Source organism: Bidens hawaiensis, unplaced genomic scaffold, assembly GCF_021521415.1.
Source record: "Bidens hawaiensis isolate Kalapana, Puna unplaced genomic scaffold, B.hawaiensis_p1.1 tig00052160_1, whole genome shotgun sequence".
NCBI lineage: Eukaryota > Viridiplantae > Streptophyta > Magnoliopsida > Asterales > Asteraceae > Bidens > Bidens hawaiensis.
In genome coordinates this window covers 60,956-81,062 of record NW_027499357.1, presented here as the reverse complement: position 1 = coordinate 81,062, position 20,107 = coordinate 60,956, and the positions used below count along the sequence as shown (strand labels likewise).

The following is a 20,107-nucleotide window of genomic DNA, read 5'->3' as shown; positions in this document are numbered from 1 at the left end:
TCATTTTTCTGGAGACAAAAGATATAAATTCGGTATTTAGGGTTGTTAACGAACCGAACCGGACAAGTCCATGTTCATCCGTTAGGCTTTTGTCGAACAAACGGATGGTTTACGAACACTCTACCAAACGAAAATTCGTGTATGTGTCTGTTCATTAAGGAATTGAGTTTGTCCGTGTCCATTTATATCCGCTCGTTAATATTGTAAACCGATGCTAACAGACAATAATGAACAAACGAACACTAACAAAAACTAATGGACAGTCGAACGCACGGACACCAATGGACAAATGAACACTAACGGACACTAATGAACATTAATGGACAAACATATATAAAAGACTCTAATCAACAAACAAACATAAACAATTACATACTAATTCAAAAAGAATAATCATAAATCCACAAGGTTCACCCACAAATCCAAAATTACACCACATGATATCCAAAAAAAACTTAACACTTAACGTAATAACCAAAATATAGTCATATCAAAATAATGTCATGGAGTTCAAAATCCATAAACATTCTAATGTTTCACGAAAAACGAGCTTCAAATTATTTATTTTTCAAGAAATTCCAACATTCACAATATCATTTACATAATTTTCCTACTATTATAAAAAAAACAAGTATTACATATAATAATTGAAAACATATTAAGCCTACCGAACGAAATCTTTTTTGTGTATGTCCGTTTAGTGAATATAGTCAAGCGGACGTCTCATTTAACCATTACTGAGTTTGATTAAAAAAAACTGACAACATACACCCTAGCAGCTGCAGACCAAGGTCCCTGAAAGCCAACAATGGCGAGAATCATCATCAACAACAAACCCAAATTCAGATCCTATACGCAGTTCCTGCAATCCACTATTTTCCCATTCATCTCTACCTCTACCAGGTCCATCGAAACCCTAGCTTTCGAAGAGGTTCGTTCTCCGACCCACAAGCCCGAACCCGATCACTCCGCCTTCATTCTTCACGGCTTAGTCGGATCCGCTAGAAACTGGAGATCATTTTCTCGCAATTTAGCCTCTTCTTTATCCAATTCATCAGGTAATTTAACACATTATTAAAAACCCCTAATTTTGACTTGATATTAATATTAATTGTAGATTGGAAGATGGTTCTTGTGGATTTGAGGAACCATGGGCGATCGTCTGGGTTAAACCCGCCTCATGATATTGTGAGTGCTGCTAATGATCTTGCTAATTTGGTTAAAGCTCATGATTGGAAGTGGCCTGATGTTGTGTTAGGCCATTCTATGGGTGGTAAGGTGGCTTTGCAGTATCTTTTGAGCTGTGCTACAGGTGACTATGGGAGTTCGGCTAAGTTGCCCAAACAGGTATGTTCATACAAGTTTCGTATCGGTTAGTTGACGGCTTAGAAACATCAATTTTGCCATCCGAAACGATACAATCAGTTTTAGTGCTAATTATTTATCATACAAATGCTTATCTTCATATGTTAGTTATTATAAGTATTATTTCGATCATTAATTATGGTGTTTTTGATGTATAATAATTTGTGGCTTCTTGAAAATTTTTCCTCCATTGATTTATTTGTATGCGATAACATACGTCTCACATTTTAGTGTTGCTCTGTGAACAAGTTTCCTGTTACAAAGAGAATGTCTATTTGGAATATAAACTCACGTGGAGACCATGCATGTCATTTATCGGCAAATTTGTTCATACCCTTAATATAAAACATATGAGAATACTTTTAAATTATGTTAACAAAACCCATAGTTTGCTCATTATGGTGTAACATTAAGTCATTGAGATTATTTTTGAGTGATTTACTCTGGTGTTCTTTATTCTGTACAATCTTAGCGTCACCATTCATGCCTTTTAAGAAGATGACAAAATTGCAGACTTGATAAAATGCATTAATATACTATTATTGATTTAAATTTCGTGTCACGTATGCCAAGTGAAGAACTTTGGCATCGTATCAGTTTTTTTTGGACATGAACTACAATTGTTCAGGCACTAAACAACAGTGATTACATCATTCAAAATAGAAGCCTAATCATGCAATTAATTTTATAGTAGGTGGTTACTTAGTTTTTACTATCTCAACTTATGGTTTTCAGTTGATAATTCCAAACAAATTTAAGCCCTTAATATGTAGTTGATATTATCGATATTCGACAATACCTGACGAAGACAAACCTATGATGCAGAACAGTTGTGGGTGCTGGATTCTGTGCCTGGAATAGTGGACCCTGAAGAATCTAGTGGTGAGGTGGAGAAAGTTTTAGAAACCTTGCAAACTCTACCAACAACAATCGAATCACGCAAGTATGTATTTAAATCTCATCAACCACCTTTTGAGCATCATATTAATAGTTACGCCATGTTTGACTAATATATGATGTCTTATTACAGTTGATCCAAATTTATAGCTCATCTTGGATTCTTATTTATACAAAATGTGTTCTTGATATTCATGATGCACGTTTCTGTAGTATGCTTAGATTCAACTAATGGTTTTTGTAGAACTTCCATTTAATTTGGGGTAAATTGCATTATAAGGCAACTTTTAATTGATTTCTACACCGGGTTGTTTGCACCCGCAACAGGCTTGGTCTTTTTGAGAGTTTTAACCTTTTTCGTGGGTGCAGAAAAGTGTGTTGCCCAAAATAGATATCATCGGTGTATATAGTCTTTTTATGCAATTAGCCCTTTTGCTTATTCTGATTGAGCCATTAAGAACATGAGCATATAGTTTCGCTAGCATGATCTTATTTGTGATATCAAAGACTGTGTTTTTGGCTACAGTTGGCTAGTGGATCACTTGGCAAATCAAGGATTTTCAAGATCATTATCTGAATGGATCGCTACCAATCTCAAAAAAACAGGAGAACACTATACATGGGGATTTAATCTTGATGGAATCATCCAGATGTTTGATTCCTACAGGTTAGCTTCTATGCTTTTCATATCACGAATGATTGATATAATTTTTATCATTTTTTATACCAGTATGGGATTGATATATATATTTTTTAAATCCATGTTCCAGGAAGATGGATTATTGGCCGCTCCTAGAACACCCACCTAAAGGGACGGAGATTGTGATTGTGCGTGCTGAAAACAGCGACAGGTGGGACCCGCATATAATTGAGAGGCTCGAAAGCCTTAATAATCGGACGGGTGATGCATCAGAGGGTAAACTTTCGGTTGTGGTTCTTCCCAAGGCTGGGCATTGGGTTCATGTTGATAACCCGAAGGGACTTCTGGAGATTGTCACACCCAAAATGGCTTCCCTTAGTTGAACCAAATTGGCTCTATATATTTGCTTTGCTCAGGACTCGAGGCTCTTCTTTTTGATTTATTTATTATTATGTGGGCTGTGCCTTTCATTTATAAATCATCCATTAATAATGAGTAATCTTAATGCAACTGATTTTTTCCATTTTATTGTTTTTGTTAGTTTAGTGATTTATTTTTGGTTTTAATCAAGTTAGAACTAATATAAATCTGGGAGAAAGAGGACCAGGGAGTACGAAAGCATGAAGAAAGTGTTGTAGAACTCTTTACAACATTGTATTGAAGATTTGAAGATAATAAAATGTATTGAGAGAAAGATAAAACAGTTGCCAACTGTATTATGTGTATCACATAGTTATAAGTGTTTTTATTTATGTCGCTTTTACCGTCTACTACTTAAAATTGGTTTTGTATCCAAGCATATAAGCATCTTTAAACACGCACCTTCCCCTTATGAATGTCTTTTTCAATTCATTTGGATGGGATAAATCTCAATTTTAGGAATACAATCACCCCAAATGTATTTTTGTGCTTATTTACCACTCCGCAACCCCTTGGTAATATACAAACTTATGAAACCCATCATACTCTGTCTGACATTAACTTACTATCACCACCTATTTATGTAAAATCACGAAGTTATACACTTTGTGTTAAGTTTTCACTATCATCTAAAAACTTCTTCAAATCAAATGTAGCTTCTATGATAGACCAAAACATGCATTTACGATTGTCATAGTCAATTCAACCTCGTAAATTTTAAAATATTGAAAACTATATACAACTATAATTGTGCATCAATCGTTCATTTTATAAACAATATGCATTCTTTCTACTCTGAATTTCATTTACACTTCATATGATAATTTATTATTATACATGTTTTTAACAAAAGGATGCATGATGTTAAGTCCTAGTACCAAACTACCATCTAAAAATATAAGTATACTCGAGCATAAAACCCAGTTCCGAATCCGACACGGGTGTACCCTACCCAAAACTGGACCCGGTGTACCCAGCCCATGGGTACAAACCAGATTTCAGTTCCTTAGATAAACCGTACCCGGATGGCCGGACTCGGACCCACCGGATTATCCTGTCAAAACGTGGACGACCTGACCAAAAACCTATAAGATCCGACAAAACCGGTTAAAAAACGGACCATAGTTGGGCCTGAAACGTCTAATGGGCCCAAAAGGCCCCATCTGGTAAACCAGAGTATAAAACCCTTGTTTGGTGTCCACAGTAGTCCAGTTATCAAAAAGATGCAGATCTTCGTGAAAACCCTAACCGGTAAAACCATAACCCTAGAGGTTGAAAGCAGTGACACCATCGACAATGTCAAAGCCAAGATCCAGGATAAGGAAGGTACGATTATTATTATTATTATTATTATTATTATTATTATTATTATTATTATTATTATCCTTTATTTAATTCAAACATATTTCTCAATTGTTCATATCATATAGGTATCCCACCGGACCAGCAGCGGTTGATATTCGCCGGAAAACAGCTTGAAGACGGCCGAACTCTTGCTGATTACAACATCCAGAAAGGTTTATTTCTTTTAGTTTCAGTGATTAGGAAGTTTAATTTGTCTCTGTTAGGCTTGAACTATTAATTGAGCTTGTAGCATCCCTTTGCTGCTATGAAGTCGATATCGCTGATATTTTGGTTATCCGTCCTATTGGTAAAATATCGATAATTAACGGTGATATTCGACTGATATATCACCGATTTTACTATATCAGCTTTTTAAGTTTTAGTAATTCTCAATTTTTAGTGTTTAATGTTAGTGTTTTAACTACTTTTAAGTCTTCAATCAGTTCTTACTTGTTACAATTGTTAGTGTTATGTAAGCTTCCAAAGGTTAATTAGTTAATGGTAGGAGAGTAAGGAGAGTATATTAATTGCTAGTTGTTAATGTTAAATTGCTATATATATAAATTCTGCATGATCTTAAAGTTGCTGATATACACCAACTGATATCTCAAATATCTGTCCTTGATCGATACCCAATATTTTTCAGCATTAGCTGCATAGGTTTGCTGTTTTCATAATTGCCATATATGAATTTAACTAGTATTATGTTATTAATCACTTGCCATATTGTTGGTTAATTTCGGGCAATATGCTACTTTAGGGTTCTATGTTTTGCTTATTAGCAGTATTGCTTTACTATTATTTGTTTAAAGTTTTTATTTATATAAAGAATGCATGAAGTACATTGCAATAAGATATTTAGATTGAATTTCATTATTTTTTGTAATGTTTGATTTTTAATCTTCTTTTATTATTGTGTTCTCAGAATCTACTCTTCATTTGGTTTTGAGGCTGAGGGGAGGAATCATTGAACCATCTTTGATGGCATTGGCTAGGAAATACAATCAAGACAAGACCATTTGCCGCAAGTGAGTTTTTCGTTTGTAATGCTGGTTCAGCATGTATTAATATAATAGTACTTGTTAGATAATATTAATAAGTTCTTTTTTCCTCAATATTATAGCTGTTTCTTATGCTTCTTGTTGTAGGGTTTCTATTGTAAAATTTTTATGTTCTCTTTACTATTTATATTTATTTGCAAGTATTTTACAGAAACTCTAAAATAGGTAATTTTTATGATGTGAAGGTTTACCATTTCTGTTACATACTATGGTATTAACAACAATTTTGGGTTATACTCATGTGCATTACCTCTATTTGACCACAATTTTTATACATCTTCTTTATGAGGTATATAACTCCCCAGATCTATCAAGCATCAACTCCTCTCTATTTCACTTGTAAAGTTCCACCTGAATGAACTTAGGTCTCGCATAACATATGCAAGTCTTAGCATGACACCATTTATGTGGTTAATTACTCATTTTACTAAATTTTTTAAACTATAACTTTAAATTATAAATTTAACTGTTCAATTAGTCGACCATGACTATTTTTTTGAAGGAACCCAAATTGTTTTTATGTAAATATGGAAATTCGTGTCCACAACTCCACATTAATGGTTTATGCTAAATGGTAAAGGGTGGGCTTCAAAAACTAACATTTCATTATTCCTTAGAAGCGCTTAAACCTACCTTGAAACTTAAGTTATGTACTTGGATGAAAATGAAAACAAATTTTTTATTTAATGCTCTTATATAATGTTAGAGCTGAACGGGTGCAAGGAAGATCATGAGTAGGGCATGGCGAATGGTGACGGTTTTGCGGGTGATCTGTAGTTATACCACTATCAAAGTTGTTCTTTTTGTATTATGCAGTCAAAATGCTTTTATATTTTTTGAAAACTGCATGATACTAAACAAACCAGTTTGACTGTGGAGATTACGAGTGTCACCCAAAACGCTGCCACTACCCGTCTTGTCCTTACTCGTGCTTCATCCTTCACCCCTTAAACTCTTACCATATATAAGAGCATTAAATAACAATTTTGTTATGATTTTCATCCAAGTACATAGCTCCAAGTTTCAAGGTATGCTTGAGCCCTTCTATGGAAGTATGAAAGATAAGTTTTTGAAACCCACGATTTAGCGAAAAACATTAATGGTACAGCGATTTCTATTTATACATAAAATATTTGAATTTCTTTTCAAAGATAATCTTGGTGATTAATTCTGAGTCTTTAAATTTATCATTTTGGTTTAAAGAATTTTGATAAAAGTGGGGAATTAATCAGAAAAATGTTAAAAGAAACTCACTGGGAGTTAATAACAAAATACAATATCTGCTTTCAGTTTTCATCAGGCTCGATCTTTTAAGAATTTATGGTTTGTTTTTGTAAACCTTTTTAAGTGTTTTTGGGATTTTGTTACTTGCTAAAATTTAGATTTTTATTTCTCCTGATCACGAAAGCTTGCCTTTTAGTTCAATTTTTTTTGTTTTGTTTTTTGAAGACGCCATCTATTTTTGATTCGGTTAGATTTTAATAATGCATATATACTTGTGTATGGTTTTACATACATGGAACGCTTTTGAACTTGTTTGGATTCATTTTTATGATTTGATTCCGGTTAACTTATGTATTGTATTGACCTAGGTGTTATGCGCGTTTGCACCCAAGGGCTGTAAACTGCAGGAAGAAGAAGTGTGGTCACAGCAACCAGGTAATCGCGCTCTCAACTTTCTGTTCATGTTTTAAAATAATTTATTTATGTGCCTTTTGTCGATTATTATATATTGATAATAAATGGATGAATAATTTTATTTTTTTTTGGCTGCAGCTAAGGCCAAAAAAGAAGATCAAGTGAAGACATCTGAGTGCTTTCTCAGTTGGAAGAGGACTATGCATGTTTATCATTAAAACATGGGCATCTTTTTTAGACATTTTTTGTTTGGTATGAAAGTAAACTTACTAAATTAACTGTTTTTCTGGTGACATTGTGCTTTGCTGTTGCTGATATGAGTGATACCTATCTTGGGAAAAAATAGCCTTAGTCCAAAGTTAACCCGACATATCTTGACTCAAAGCCATTTTTATTACCTCTTTTTAGAAGTATGCCTGGTTTGGTTTCAGTCAGCTTTGGGCTGAAAACAAACGTAATTCAAAGTTTCGGATTTAGAAAGGGTTGTTATATACAAACACCATCCCCATGGTGTGTGAATAAGGCTAGACGGCTCGTATAGGGCCTATACGAGTCGTATAGGCCTAACTTTTATTAACATGCATATGAAGGTGACAGTGTGGCAGCTTTTTGCAGTCTATACGAGTCGTATAGATATTCTTGTTCGTATAGACCCTATACGAGCCGCATAGGGTCTATACGACTCATATAGACAGCATGTCAGCTGTACTTTGGTCATATATTTATAATTATTTTATGGTCTATACGAGCCGTATAGATGGTATACGGCCCCGTACAGGCCAGATATCAGTTTTTCTTGCTCCAAACGTAATTATTTTTATGGTAGTTATATTTCAAAACGTAATTATTTATTGCTCCAAACATATTTATAACTCATATGGGCGTCAACCAAAAACGTCGTTACCACACATAAAAGGTCGTTACCCAAAAACGTTCATGTTGTTCGTATGTTTTTATGTATATAGCAAAATATTTACTTTTAAATTACGTGTTTCTATTTTGTAAACAACTCGGATGTTATTTTAATATTTTGTAATTTTAAAAAAATCTAAAAAAAATAAATACTATACGAGTTAAATAGAGACTATACGAGTCGTATAGCCCTATACGGCTCGTATAGGGGCTATATGATGCAAATAAATGAAAACTGACACTTCTGACCGAAAATGACTTGACACTACACCTATACGAGTCGTATAGGCCCTCCTGGTGTGTGAATAATCTCCTTGCTGTATGAATAACCCTAAGGTTTTGTTTTACTGATCTTTGGTAACAAATGTTCTGATAATTTTGTTTGGTTAGGCTGTGTACGTCAGTTCAATTCTAGAGTTTGAATTCTACGGTTTGATTTTTGAGTGAGACAACGAAATAGAAATGTAATTTGTCAACGGAATTACTTATTATGTGTTTAAGTCGGTTATTTTGGTTTAATTTTGTTTGTTTTTTGGTTTCAGTTTTGGTTTTGTTAAAACGTTTTTCTTCTCGCTTTTACCTTGTGTTTTGAGCAAGACTATCTTAGCAAATGCTTTTTAGAAGGGGGCAGTTGGTTTGTTTGAAAGTTAATCAGTCGAAGTCTAATTTTCTGTTTGGTCTGATCTCCCATTATATATTTGTTCAATTGTTTGATTAGAAGAAATATTTGGCATTAGAATCAAATTCAAGTCACAACTCACAAGCATTTTTAAAAGTGAAAATGCTATAAAATAAAAGTTTTAAAAACGTTCTAATTAGATCATGCAATTTTTGTTCAAATCGGGTCATTAAATCTTCAAATCAAGTCTCATTGGATTTTTTGTGTGTTAAGAAAGCAATAGGAAGAAGATATGGAAACCAGGATTTGTAATATATGTAGTTAAATTTAAAAATTAAAGAAATCTTTAATTGTATTAAAAAATAAAAGTAAAACCATGCCAGCATTTCACATCAACATGAAAAAAAAGATAAAAATATTTCTTTATTGAAACAACAAAATATATGTTAAAAAGTTCAAATGAAAAATGAAAGGATAATGACTTAATTGAAACACTTTTGAATTTGAGTGATTTAATTATAACACACTTTTAAAATCCATTTATTTATATAAAATGATGGAAATTAGAAGATATCAAACAAAATGCTTAATGGTTACCACTTATAAACTGTTGCTCATTTAATAAATCCCGAATAATAGAAAAAGAACGATGATTTGTGCGTAAGAGTATTATCCATATAGATCACATCCTTCCTTTATCAAAATGTTAAAGCATATTGAAATTATGTGAAAATGTCATCATGTTAAAGCAAATTTTATTATGATTTATGAATATACTGAGATTATGTGAAAATGTCATCATGTTAAAGCAAATTTTATTATGATTTATGAATATGGTTAAAAACATTTGCACAAAAGATAATTCTAGTACAGAAGTCATTTATTTGATGAAAAGAGAGAGACAGATTTATTACAAAGCAAAACAAAATAAAAAAAATGTTACAAAAAAATAATGCATGAACGTTACGGAAGAAAAGCCGTGAGTTAGGGAGAGTAGCAACTAGCAACTAATTTAATGTGTCACAATTTAATAATAGCAACCAAGAGTTTTTGATATTATATTTGTTTAATCGACCTTTCTCTGGGTGATCCATATGTCTACATGAGAGTAGGTTTTATCAAGATGATGCTTATTTAAAATATTTTGCTACATTTATGAGTATACAAGTTGCTATTTCAAGTAGTGTTACATTTGGCAACATACATTTGATGCAATCAAGTGGACCAGAATTCTTAGCCAGATAATAGCATATCTGTCTGTATCTAAATGATGTTGTGTTGTACATTTGGCAAGATAAGTTTGTGTTTCCTGACACACTTTCGTATGTTGGAATATATGTAAGTTACATCATATGATGAATGTTGATGTCTTTTCTGCTTTTCAATTCTTTACCTAACATGTACTGTTTTCTAACAAGTACTAAATACTGTTTATAATAAAACGGAAGTATAGATGATAAAAGTGAAAATTAATTATAAAGTTATAAATGAGTATGAATAAGTGATTATAGAATTAATATTTCCTTTTAAACATTCACATTATTCAATCTTCTTGTGGGTTAACATTATATACATTATTCAGCTAATTAAATGTTTAGGGTCGTGAATTTACTATCGTGATCACTTATTAAATGAACTTGTTTTTTAGTCTTGAGCTCTTGAATCAACCTTGTTTAAACTTGACTTAATTCAAGTTTTTATTTATTTTTTATTTTTTAATGTATCGATCTCAAAGAGCTAACGAACAAATTGAATTGTCTATACCATATTGCCTAACCTTATCATACTAGAAAAGAAAATTAAGATTTTATAACGTAACAACTCACAATCCTATGTTTCTTTCCAAAAGTCAAGGTAAAGCCAATATTTGCAGGCTTTGTGATTTGGAGAAAGTAACTTATTTTAGTTATAAGCATATCTTTTAAGGAAAATTACAAACGCAGTATTAAATTATTATGATTTTATAACGTTTTAAAGTAGCTTACTTAACATATCTATCTATCAGGTAATGCCGTAATGGACTATGAAAGGGTAATTTCTTTTTTATGAAAGACATTTAACTTATGACCTTTTAAGTGATTAAAAGGTTTTGTCTCTATCACCGAACCACCAACCCTTGGTTTGCTCCATAGTTTTTCATAGTTTCAAATTACTTATTCTTTAACACTTTAGAGTTCACATATATTATTTCCATTACATTTTTTATTTCACGTATAGTCTAGTTTTCTTTTGTAATTTTGAATATAATAAATTGAATACATTATTAAGACATGTTTATTATTATTTATCGAATCATTTCGAAAGATATTTTATTGATTACAAATCAGTTTTGATAAAATTTATCTAATAGGATAAAGTTAACATGCTGGTTGTATTTAGTTTATATAAAATATTTATATATTAACATTTATAAAATAGAAAGTCAAAAGCACAGGTACAACATTTCCTGAATATTCCACTTCACGGTATCCTCTCATTGGAAAACTTCAGTTTGGTGACAAATTTTCACAGATAATTACCTTTCGCTGATGTTCGGTTTATTTGTACGTATTTTAGTATGCAAATTTGGTCGTTTTACTCGTTTAGTTTAGGAACTTTGGTACTTCATACATGTTTATTGTGTTTCAGATCACAGGTACTTAACGCGCTTAATTTGGACCTGTACGAGCATGGAATAAAGACCCGGGATGTCCAGCACGCGAACCGAGGCATTTAATTGGACCGGCTGAGTGAAAGGACCTATCGCGTAGCGCGATGGGTGTTGAAGGTGGCGCGATGCCCTGTAAAAGATTTACATTGCATTGACTTTTGGTCCATCGCGTAGCGCGATGGACCAGGAGAGGAGACCATCGCCCTTCGCGATGGTCCCTAGAATCGTGAAAGTTAGGGTTTGAGTTTATATTTCATTTTGACGACCCTAGACACGATAATTCACTTTCCAGGTGATTTTCAGAGCAGTAAGGAGGGCCACCATCACTTCCAATCATCTCAAGGCATCATACATGTTCTACCACATCATAACCGAAGCCTGAGAGATGCCGAGACGCGGCTAGATTCTTCGAGTCATGCCTGGGATGTAGAGTATTGTATCTTTCAGTTTTTCTCATGTATTAAGAACGAATTATTTGTAACCATCTTTGATTAATCTATTAGTTTTGATATCTAGTATTATTGTGCACTAAGTCAGTTTAGTTTATTTCGATCAAAACGGTTATTGTGCCAGTTGCTATGATAATTGCTTATAGGATTGTTTTGACTAGTTGAATATGATGAAGCATACGTTTGCCCTTAGTTGAGTCACACTGGCAGGGGCCGTTTGATAACCAGTGTCGTGTGCTAGCGAGCGTGGATGCCTAAAGTTTATCTAGTTAGTCAGTCTGTGTTGATCATCGATTGTTAATATGTTAAGTTTCATGAGATAGCTGTTTGCTTACTTGCTTGAACTCCCGGGTGTGACTTGTCTTTGTTAATTGTTCGGAAGTTGTTTACTTGTTTAATCAATATTAAAACCAAACTGTTTGCTAGTGTGATCAGCACTTTGTTAATTGAATCACTTCATAATGTTAGGAATCATTTTCACTGCACACTGACCACATACTCCTCGTGGTTCGACACCCTACTTACCCTAGATTGCTTAGGTGATTAGGACCCTGAATTAATTGTTTTTTTGACTAGATAGCGACTGTCTAGCATCAAAATGGCGCCGTTGCCGGGGAGTTAGTGCGCTTAGTGTTTTTGTGTTAATTGATTTCTTTGTTTAAATTAGTTTAATTTAGTTATTTCTATTTTTAGTTTAGTTTATTTTGTTTTCCCATTTTACGCGGGGTGTGTTCTTTGTGCAGGTAACAGGTTTATGCACACCCGCCATTCAGGAAGAAAGTCTCCGTTGATTTACGAGCCAGAAATCGAACGGTTAGCTCGGCAGAACCGAGCTCAGATCAGACAGTCAGACATGGAAGGTCAGAACCAGAACCAGGATCAAAACCAAAACCCACCACCCGAATGTTTCCAACCCGAACAGAATCCACCAAATAACCAAAATCCAGTTAATAATGACCTATCACCACCACAAAATTTGGCCCGACAATCCAGAAACCGAAACCGAAACCATGACAGACCCGGACCATCAGCCCCGAACAATACCCCTCGTCACCGACAACCGATTATTCGAGATTTTGATCATGTCAGTATTCACACTGAAGACGAAGAAGAGGGGGATGAAGAGGAATAAGAGCCAAGAAATGCAGATCAGGGTATTCGGATTGAAGAGTTTGAAGAGGTTGGAGAGGTTTAGGAACCGGTTAGGGTGAGAGGTGACAGGTGGACGAACAGAAACCGAGACAGAGATGGTATAGGAAGATATGGGGAAGAACAGAGACAGCCGATTCAGGTTAATCGGGGAGGTTTTTGAGGAACCGAGGGCTAGACAAAGGAATTACAGGCCTCCGGTTTAGGGTGTTAACAGTCGATTCAGACCGGCTATTTCAGATGGTGCATCACCGATTGTCCCACAGGTGCGTGTTCAGGGACAACCAGCATTTAAATCCCGTGGCATTTGGTAACCATAAGCTTAGACTTAATGTTTTCACACATGTAAATAATTCTTCGATTGATGATGAATGCTTTATGGCGGACATTATTGACGAGTGCATTCCGTTATACGACTCGGTCGTAGACACGGATGGCACAACGGAGACGTGTTTTGTGTTTGACAGATTACAGGTGAAACTGATAAGAAGCTGGAAGAGGAGGAAAAGAAGCTGGAGATTGCTGCTTTACGGAGAGATCGACCCACGTGGTCGGTTCAGGTGGAGCCGCTTCCCGAAAAGATTGATACATGGTTGAAACCATATTTACATGAAGCACAGAAAGTCGAGCTGGAGGAGCTACCGAGGCATCTGAAATACGCGTTTTTGGGTAAGAATGATACATTGCCTGTTATTATAGCTTTTAACTTGTCTTTGGAACAGGAATCTGCTTTACTAAAGGTGCTGGTTGCGAATAAGGAGGCGATCGGGTGGACCATCGCGGATCTGAAAGGGATTAATCCCTCGATAGTTATGCACAAAATTTTGACAGATCCAGATGTGAAACCCGCGCATGATGCACAGAGACGGTTGAACCCGAACATGCAGGAAGTTGTGAATAAGGAGGCGCTGAAGTGGCTCGATGCTGGAATTATTTTTGCCATTTCAGACAGCACATGGGTGAGCCTGACTAAGACAGTCCCAAAGAAGACGAGCATCCAAGTCGTCAAGGACAACTCAGGTAACGAGGTTGCCACCCGGCCGGTAACCGGGTGGTGTATTTGCATTGATTATCGAAAACTGAACGCGACAACATTGAAAGATCACTTTCCGCTTCCGTTTATCGATCAGATTGTGGAAAAGCTATCAGGTCAAAAATTCTATTGTTTTATAGATGGTTATTCAGGTTATAACCAGATTGCTATTCATCCTGAAGATCAGGAAAAGACTACGTTCACATGCCCGTATGGTACTTTCGCATTCAGGCGAATGCCATTCGGACTGTGTAACGCCCCCGCCACCTTTCAAAGGTGCATGATGAGTATTTTTTCCGATATGGTGGGGGAGTCTTTAGAAATCTTCATGGATGATTTCTCAATCTTCGGCACATCTTTTGAATCTTGTTTACATCATCTTGAAAGAGTTCTAGAAAGATGTGTTGAAACAAATTTGGTTCTTAGCTAGGAGAAGAGTCATTTTATGGTCCAGGAAGGGATTGTTGTGGGCCATGTTGTGTCAAGTCGTGGGATCGAGGTGGACCGAGCCAAGGTTCAAGTTATTTCCACCCTACCTCATCCCAAAAATGTCAAAGGCATTAGATCTTTCCTCGGGCACGCCGGGTTTTACAGAAGGTTTATTAAGGGTTTTAGTGACATCACCAAACCCTTATGTAACATATTGTTAAAGGATGCCCCATTTGATTTTAATGAGGAATGTGCTAAGGCCTTCGACATTCTGAAACAGAAGTTATTGGAAGCCCCGATTTTGCAATCACCTGACTGGAAATTGCCTTTTGAAATTATGAGTCTTTCCCCGACGAACAGATTTTGGCGGTTTCTCAAAACCCTTTGTTTGCGCATATTGTCAATTTTAAAGTTGCAGGTGATTTGCCTGAACACTGGCCAAGGATGAAGAAGAAACATTTGGTGTCACAGACGAAGCAGTATATTTGGGACGACCCCGATCTGTTCATGATTGGAGCTGATTAGATGATTAGGCGATGCATACCTGAGGAGGATGTTAGATTAGTGTTGGAGCATGCGCATTCGTTCGCGTGCGGTGATCATTTTAGCGGACAGAAAACCGCTAGAAAAGTGTTGACTAGTGGTTTTTATTGACCAACACTGTTTCGGGACGCTCACGAGTTCGCGACATGTTGTTTGAAATGTCAACAACTCGGGAGTATCTCCAAGAGGGATGAGATGCCCTTGAAACCGATCCTAGTAATTGATATATTTGATGTGTGGGGGATCGATTTCATGGGCCCATTCCTGAACTCGTACAGTAACTTATATATCCTAGTGGCTGTCGATTACGTGTCTAAATGGGTTGATGCGATAGCTACTATGACAAATGATCACTCTGTAGTTTGTAATTTTGTACAAAGCAACATTTTTTCAAGGTTTGGAATTCCCCAAACTATTATTAGTGACGGGGGTTCTCATTTTAAAAATTTTTAATTTGGAAAGTTGCTTAAAAGATATGGTGTGGATCATAGAATTGCAATGCCTTACCATCCACAAGCGAGTGGACAAGTTGAGGTTTCAAACTGGCAGATTAAACAGATTTTACAGAAAACCGTTCGGACGGACCGAAAGGATTAGTCAACTAAGTTGACCGATGCCTTATGGGCCTACCGAACCGCTTTTAAAACGCCGATTGGAACCACACCATATAGACTTGTGTATGGAAAGGATTGCCATTTACCAGTTGAGATTGGACAACGTGCTTATTGGGCTACTAAGGAAGTTAATACTAGCTATGATGATGCAGGTAAAGCTAGGAAATTAGCGTTGTGCGAGATCGAGGAGTTGTGGGATGAAGTGTATGAGTGTGCATCGGCTTAAAATGAAGGAAGTTCATGCCGTGAAGATTCGGTTGAAAAGCTTTGAGATTGGTCAAAAGGTATGGTTATACAACACTAGGATGAAGATTTTCCCGGGAAAGTTGAAGAGTAAATGGACGGGCCCGTTCTTGATTGTTGGAGTTGGTAATCATGGGCAATTTGAGATCGAGGATTTCGACGACCACATTCGGCAAGTGGTAAATGGCAATAGGTTGAAGCCATACTTAGAGATGGATGATATTCACAAGATGGACAAAGAATTGGGGAGCTTCATTGTGACCTCATCGGTTTATGAGGATAATTGAAGCATGTGAGGCATTGTCGAGCTGTAGACACGCAATTCAGTGCTGATCGGGAGGCAACCCGGGGTTTGTAAGTGTGTTCCATTTTATTTTCTTTTTGTTGAGTCGTTGTTTGACTTTTGTCTCGAGTTATGTGCAGCAAATCCCAAGTGTGGGGAGGCTTTTGGTGAAGTGTGCATCATGGAGGTTCGGTAAGCATTTGGTCAATTTCACATCAATCCAGGTACGCATTGCAAACTTCGACTTCGGAAACGTGTTCAGGGTTATGTCAGGATGTCGAAAAGTGACCGGGTCGGAAAATGCCAGACGCAAAAATGGCAAAAACTTTCTGTTCACTGGGGACCATCACGCTACGCGATGGCCCTGGACAGCTAACCATCGCGCTACACGATGGTTGCTGAGACATCTCAGACGTCTGTCGTCATCGCGATGACGCCAGACCAGCCACCATCGTGCTACGCGATGATGGCTAAACCCTACATTGATCCAAATTGGGTCGCGTAGCGCGACCCATGCTTGCCTGACCCATCGCGTTACACGATGGGTCGTGGATAATCCGATTTTTTTATTTTATTTAATATATTATAATTATATATATATATATATCCATCGTCACCACCGTCCTTCCCTCTCCCTCATCTCAATTCATCTCTCTCTCTCTCCTCGTCTCTCTCTCCGGCCACCATCAACCACCACCGATCATAATCGATCATCTCTCATCTATCATCATCATCCTCTCACCACCATCGCCGACCACCGCTGCACCACCATCATCATCTTCTCCGGCCAACCACCACCATTCAACGCCTCTCTCTCTCTCTTACCATCGCCGTTCTCACTAGCACCAGTCACCTACCGCTCATCGTCTCTCCATATTTTTACCACCACTACTGCCTCAGTCATCGCCACCATTTCTTATTTGATTTGATTTCCGAGTTCCGAGGTAAGTATAATCGTTTATATTTCTATTGATTTTTGATTTGGAATTGCTATTTATTTTGATTGTCGGGTGTCGGGTTTGATGTTGATTTGGGTAGTGGTTTGTCTTGGTTGTCGGGACTTGGTTCGAAATATTGGTTTGGTTGCCGGGTTTTGGCGGATTGATTTTTGGTGGGAGATTTCGTCTCGGGTTATATTTAAATGTTGTGTTGGGTCGGGTGTTGAAACTAAGAAAAATAAAAATTTTAAAATTTTAATATTATTTTAATAATATAATATTATTTTAATATAAAAATTATAAAACTTAATTTTAATATCTAATATTTATAATATCATATCATAATAATAATATTTTAATGTTGTAAGTAATACTAATAATAATATTAATAATATTTTTCTAATATATTAATATAATTTAATATTATAAGAATATAAAATCTAATATAAAAATTTTTAAAAAAATTTTACCTACTACTACTACTACTACTACTACTAATAATAATAATAATAATAATAATAATAATAATGTGAATTAATCTATAGTTTTAATAATATTTTAATCAATCAATCAATCAATCAATCATACCCAGTAAAATCCCACCGACAGCAAAGCTATAGGTAGGGTCTGGGGAGGGTGGGATGTAGGCACACCGTACCTCTATCCAAAGGAATTATTATTATGTTATATTAATAATATTTTAATATAACATAATAATTTAATATAATAATATTAAAATAATATAAATGGATTTCGAGACCCGATTCGCCCGATTTTGTGAGTCCCGAGTCGTGTTTGTTACGTTGCACGTTTTTCGAGACAGTTGTCAGTGTGTCTGTTTTCGTGTCATTCGAGTCAGTTTAGTTCGAGTTCGTGTCGTGTCTTGTTTCGGGATTTTTGAGCGTTAATCGTATTTAGGTTTTCCGCCCGTACTCAATCTCCATTCGGGCGGAGATACCTGGATTTATTTTAGATGTAAATAGGATATCCCGAATTTTTCTCTTTTTTTTTGTGTCTTATATTGATATTCTATCTCTGTCGTGCAGCATGACAAACGTTCCAGGATCTTCATCAGGCGCCCCCGGGCGCAAGCGACAGATGCCAGCCGGTGCGGGACGACGCGGTCCCGTAGCCTGACCGAGAGGCGCTCCAGAGCCCCCGCAGCCCGTGGTGCGTCCACCACGGGTTATCAGGTGGGGATGAGATCTCGATCACTCCCGATACGGTTCGGGAGTCGATCATGGGGGACGGCCACCAGATCCCGCACATTATTCTCTGATTTGCTCCTTTGTCGGAGGAGTAGAGCTTTTATCGCCGTTTCGCGGTGATGCAGCTGTTTTGACATAGGATGATCGGTTGGGCACTGCTCTCCGCAGTGGGCCGAGAGGTGGACGTCTGGGCTATGCTGAGAGATCGGTGGGTTCAGGTCCTCACGGGGGGCTCGGCACAGTACGTCGAGCTCACACGTGAGTTCTTTTCCACATTTTGACATGTGCCCACCAATTTCTCCGAGCCCCATGCAGTGTCATTTGCCCTTGGTCGACGGACATACGAGATGTCTGTACCCCAGTTTGTCGTAGCCACCGGCTTTTACACCGCCGAGAAGGTGCTGACCCCGGCGTTCCTTACGATCGTTTGGGGTATACTCTCCGACCGCAGACCGATTGGGAGTTTTGGCTGATAGAGGCCCAGTTGGGCCAGTTTTGGGCCACGATAGCGGACAGGGCCCACTCGAGCTCCGTTGTCGAGTCGTCCATTTGGGACCCCGTCCACCAATACCTTCACCGCGTTGTTGCTTGCTCTATCGTGGGCCGTCATTCGGGCCACTAGAAGTGCAGCAACATCGATCTTTTTTGTTTTCTATCGATGATCACCGGCCGGGAGGCCAACATAGCGACGTTGCTTCTTGCGTCGTTCTCCCGGAGCCGTGGGTGGCAGGGCCTGTCAGCCCAGTTATCTATGGGTCCATACATCACTCTTATTGCAGAGCACCTGGGGGTGTTTGATCGCTATCCCCATGACTATTTTACCCCAGGGCTTGCTTCGACCCGGTAAGATTTGGAGGATGCCCGGAAGGCGGGGTACTGTGAACTTCATGTTCCACCTATGCTCGTCCCGGTCCGACAGGGTCCTCAGGCACCACCACCTCCGGGGACAGACGCGGCTGTCGCTCTCCAGATGGGCATTCCTACGCGCCGACAGCCCGCCTATGTCCCCTACATCATGAGACCCCAGTAGAGATGTTCAAAAAAACCGGTTGGGGAACCGGTTTGCCGGTTTAAACCGGAAACCAGTTTTTACGAAAACCGGTTTTTTAAAAACCGGTTTGACCTGTTTACAAACCGCCGGTTCGTATTTCGGTTACAAGTTTTAGATCCAAAACCGGTTAATGAACCGGTTAATGAAAAAACCGGTTTTTTTAATAACCGGTTATGGAAAAACCGGTTAACCGGTTTATAAAAAAACCGGTTTTTGACCGTTGTGGAAAAACCGGTTAACCGGTTAAAAACCGGTTTTTGAACGTTGAAAAACGGCTATATGCCCGTTTTTTTTTTGACCGTTTTTTTTTTACCATTTTGCCCCCACAAACATCTATATATAGTTTAGGTTGGGTATTGGTTAGATCACACTTGATTATACAACTCCAAACGCTCTAAACGTTTATTTCATACGCGATTATTTTGTTATCTCACGCTCAATCATACCACATTACCACTCCATACGCTCTTATTTCGTAGTCGTTTATTTCATACTCGAGTATACCACTCTTATTTCGTAGTCGATTATCATGGCCTCCCAAAGTGCTGCTTCATCCGTCAACATGGGTGCCTCGAACACGAGAGAAACGGTCGTTCGGGTCATCCCCACGAAACGAAACCA

At 37.2% G+C, this 20,107-nt stretch overlaps 2 protein-coding genes across 2 annotated transcripts; both read left to right on the top strand.

The window, feature by feature from the left end:
- The first annotated feature begins 795 nt into the window (after positions 1-795).
- Positions 796-3,285, top strand: LOC143599414 (uncharacterized). The gene is made up of 5 exons (XM_077077375.1): positions 796-1,058; positions 1,118-1,347; positions 2,196-2,308; positions 2,789-2,929; positions 3,033-3,285. Exons 1-5 carry the CDS (start codon positions 809-811, stop codon positions 3,283-3,285), a joined length of 987 nt encoding a protein of 328 aa, XP_076933490.1. The 5' UTR covers positions 796-808.
- A 1,260-nt stretch (positions 3,286-4,545) lies between these two features.
- Positions 4,546-7,590, top strand: LOC143599413 (ubiquitin-ribosomal protein eL40 fusion protein). Its single transcript, XM_077077374.1, has 5 exons — positions 4,546-4,648; positions 4,753-4,839; positions 5,592-5,694; positions 7,320-7,386; positions 7,504-7,590. The coding sequence occupies exons 1-5, from the start codon at positions 4,546-4,548 to the stop codon at positions 7,528-7,530; spliced, it is 387 nt and encodes a 128-aa protein (XP_076933489.1). The 3' UTR covers positions 7,531-7,590.
- Positions 7,591-20,107: the final 12,517 nt, after the last annotated feature.